This window comes from Brassica napus, chromosome A10, assembly GCF_020379485.1.
Source record: "Brassica napus cultivar Da-Ae chromosome A10, Da-Ae, whole genome shotgun sequence".
Classification (NCBI taxonomy): Eukaryota; Viridiplantae; Streptophyta; class Magnoliopsida; order Brassicales; family Brassicaceae; genus Brassica; species Brassica napus.
The window spans coordinates 12387356-12391006 of NC_063443.1; the positions used below are offsets into that span (position 1 = coordinate 12387356).

The 3651-nt window shown below is 31.8% G+C and overlaps 1 protein-coding gene across 1 annotated transcript; it reads right to left on the reverse strand.

Annotated features, from left to right (window-relative positions):
• Positions 1–203: 203 nt before the first annotated feature.
• Positions 204–2828, reverse strand: LOC106413939 (zinc finger protein CONSTANS-LIKE 5). Its single transcript, XM_013854664.3, has 3 exons — positions 2358–2828; positions 1934–2092; positions 204–571 (listed from the first exon to the last, which is right to left on the reverse strand). The coding sequence occupies exons 1-3, from the start codon at positions 2748–2750 to the stop codon at positions 401–403; spliced, it is 723 nt and encodes a 240-aa protein (XP_013710118.1). The 5' UTR covers positions 2751–2828; the 3' UTR covers positions 204–400.
• Between the last annotated feature and the right edge of the window lie 823 nt (positions 2829–3651).

Sequence of the window (3651 nt, forward strand, 5' to 3'; positions counted from 1 at the left end):
AATAATGAGTTAAATGTAAAGGTCCAAACAACTTTTATAGGTAGATTTTTTAAAACTCCTTCCCTTTTAATAGTATTGATGATTTCTGTTGGCATATCGTTTTGTTTTCCCTTAAACTATGGACTATTTCTTTCAATTAGAGAACTTAGGATCGAACACCATACCAGCAAAGTGGTTTTATAAAACCACTCGACAGAAAAATATAGCCAGTGAAGGTCAATTTTTTTTAGCAAAAATCTCCGAACAAATATACAAAATATGTTATTCTTATTTACAGTGGAACTCAAAACCTATATGACTTTAGCAACATGGTGAAACCTTGTAAACCAGAACAAAATAAGTGCCATATAAACATATAACATATAGAGGAGATGAAAAACATAAACATAACTAAAATAAATTAATTAAGGAAGTGATTAGCAGAGAAAGATTCAAGAAAAGATGCCCACGTATCAACATCTCCAACCACGGCTTCAACTACATCAACTTGTTCTTGTGACATTTCATCATTCCTTGCAAATCTTCCTCTTATTCTTGGCCGACTGTCCGCTAATGTCTTCCTGCATTCATACTAATGAAAAATAATATATATTAAATCCTTCTCAAAATCAGTGTGATAACTATAGGCCTCTTTTTGTAATAAATGTTTGTTTTTCTAAAAGGTTTCGATGCACATAACAAGTGATATATACAACATATTGTTCATACAATTGTAACTCGAGCAGAAAACATTACGGGTTGCATATGTTAATGTAACATATAAAACTTTGATTAGGAATGAAAATCGAACATGAGCTCATGTATAATTTTTCTGTTCCCGGATGAAGTAACCCGGGATATGTTTTTGATACTTGGGGACCTGATAAAGATAGTTAATGGAGGTTGTCCAAGCAAATAATGGAAAATAAAACTTGTGGCAACCTTTGGAGCTTCATGTGTCTATCTCAAAAGATTCCTTACGACCAAATTTGATGTGACATAACATTGTTTCTCAGTCACATACTCATATATGTCAAATGAAATTCTATCTATGCTTGAAGATAAGATTAAAATATATAATCCAAATGTTATTTTTAGTGATAAGTGATTGATATGATATATTAAGCCATTTTTTAATCTTTGTGGTCAACGAACCATTTAGTTTTATATTAAACTGAATTCGAGTCTAAGAAAATTATTTAGATCTAATAAATTTGATTTATAAAATAGGTTTCTGCGACTCGCCGAATGGCTTCTATTTGAAATTTATAGAATTAATTATTATTAGTTGATTAATAGAGAAAGTTATAGGAAAATATATGCTTGATTTGAAAATGAAAGGATTAGCATCAACACCATGTTCATAAAATAATGGTGGACTCCACAAATCAACAAAAAACCGGTAACAAAAGTGATCAAATAAGGATCGATTTTTGTTGGTTTCATGTACTGTTCTCGGACCCCACTGACACGTGGCAGCCCCACAATTGGTTCTTCTTTAATTTATTTTTTGGACAAAAAATTCTTTTTTTAAGAAACTCTTAAACCCACTTTAGTGATAATCATGCTCTAAGTATGTAGATGCATATCACTGTTTTATACAAACGACATGTCATGTCTCCATATATGTGTCACACATATAAATTGAAGATAAAATTGCTTCTTAAGGACATGATTAACCCCGATTTCTTAACCGAAGTTCTTATGATTTGACACTTTTTTATATTTTTTTATTTTTTTTTACATTTTCGGCTAAGAGACGGCTCTTATATCTCTTATTTAAGAGACGGTTATTAGCTTTTCTTAGTTAAAATCTAAGAAAATCTAAGAACCGTCTCTTAGCCGAAGCTAAGAAACTCAGTTAAAAAATTGGGGTTAATGATGGTACATGAAGACATAATTATATATAAACACACACAAATATATATATAATTTGTAAGAAGTTATAAATTACCTTAATCCTCTTGTTGAAATTCCTAAGATTGCGTTTGCTACGATATTTTTCGATCTTTTCTTTCTTCTCCTCAGGACTATACTTATAGGCTTTGGTCATTCCTTCGATTATTGCATTACTCTCACTCCACACCGTGCTGCTCTCTCTTCGGCTACTCCTCTACATACATGTCAAAACGTACATTTGTTTTTATACTATACCAAAAGTTCATTGAATATTTCGACCAAAAAATGAACACTACTTTAGAGATATTGCGGTTGAAACCGATAGGAATCAAAGCTCCAAGTGTCATTTTTGTATTTGTTTTCAATATTGTAATCATCTTAACAAAAAACGCAAACATAGAAAAGAAAAACAAATATGTTTGAAATTATCAATACATGTCATGAAAGCAGTGTGGAAGGTGTGTATAGTATTAACTTACCGGCGGATCTCCGGCGCTAAGGGACTGTCTGACTGGCCCATCATGATCGCTAACGAAATCGTGGGCCGTCGTCGGTAAATTACCATAAAAGCCATTATGGCTACTAACACTCCTGTGCATCATAAGACTGTCTCCGCCGCTCCCCATCGAGCTCGGTGAGTCACAGCTGCTGCTTCCGCCGCCACTGTTAGTGCCAGAACCAAAGTAACCAAACCCTGAAACTGCCTCGGCCGCAAATAGTGAGTGGTGGCTCATCATAAGAGACGGCGGAGGCAGGAACAGATGATGATGATCAATATCATGCGGCAGAGGAGGAGCCACTATGTCCTCGGAGTATAGGAAACATGGACAGGTATCGCCGGAGGCTATGGAGGGGCTTACGTGTCCACACATGACGTGTTTTTTATTTTGTTTGTGTTTATGTATCTGTGTTTATGAGAGTGAGTGAAAGTTGGAGTGGTTTCGTTTCTATTTAAACTGAGGAAAGAGAGACAGAAGTTGATGGTGACGTCATTAGTCGTCATCGTCCGTCAACTGACTTAACCGCTGACTTCTTTTGACTGACAACAATAAGGAATCTTTGTTTATGAAAGAATTGCCTTTCATTTTCACGTCGCTTCTCTATCTCTCATCCGTCATTATGTCTTTTAGCTTACTTTTAGGCTTTAGCTTACTTGAAGTTAACTAGATAGTGTTAGGATTTTTAAAAAGTTTTATAGTTATGAATAGTACTGTAGATATATATACAACATATATGTAGAAGAACATTTAATTTTGTATTTTGCCTAAGGAGAAGATTTAGCTTTTAATATACTTTTATTTCTTTTTTTCCATAATGTAGTTATAAAATAAAATATACTCGAAAACATGTATCAAAGTTTAAATAATTAAATATCTCATTTTTAAAATAATATTATAGATTAACCTTGAAAACGAGAATGGAATAAAAATATCAATTTATTTTTTAATATGTGTAAGAAGATAATATTTAAATTAAACCACAAATAATATAATTTTTTTACATTTAAAAAGTGAAATAAAATAGCATTACATATTTGGTTTAGTTTGTAGTCATGTAAAAAGAATACCCTCGTTATATTCTTTGCTGAAGTGGAGATTTGATTTATTTTGAGTTTTTTTGTGTGTTAGAATTTGCATTTTAATTCATTTTTATTAGGTAATAATGATAAATTGTAAAAAAAAATTAAAAACAATTTTGTTTGAATTTTGATTGATTAAAAATTATGGAAAATAGTTTGCATTAAATATTATATTTATAATCAGAATTTTAAAT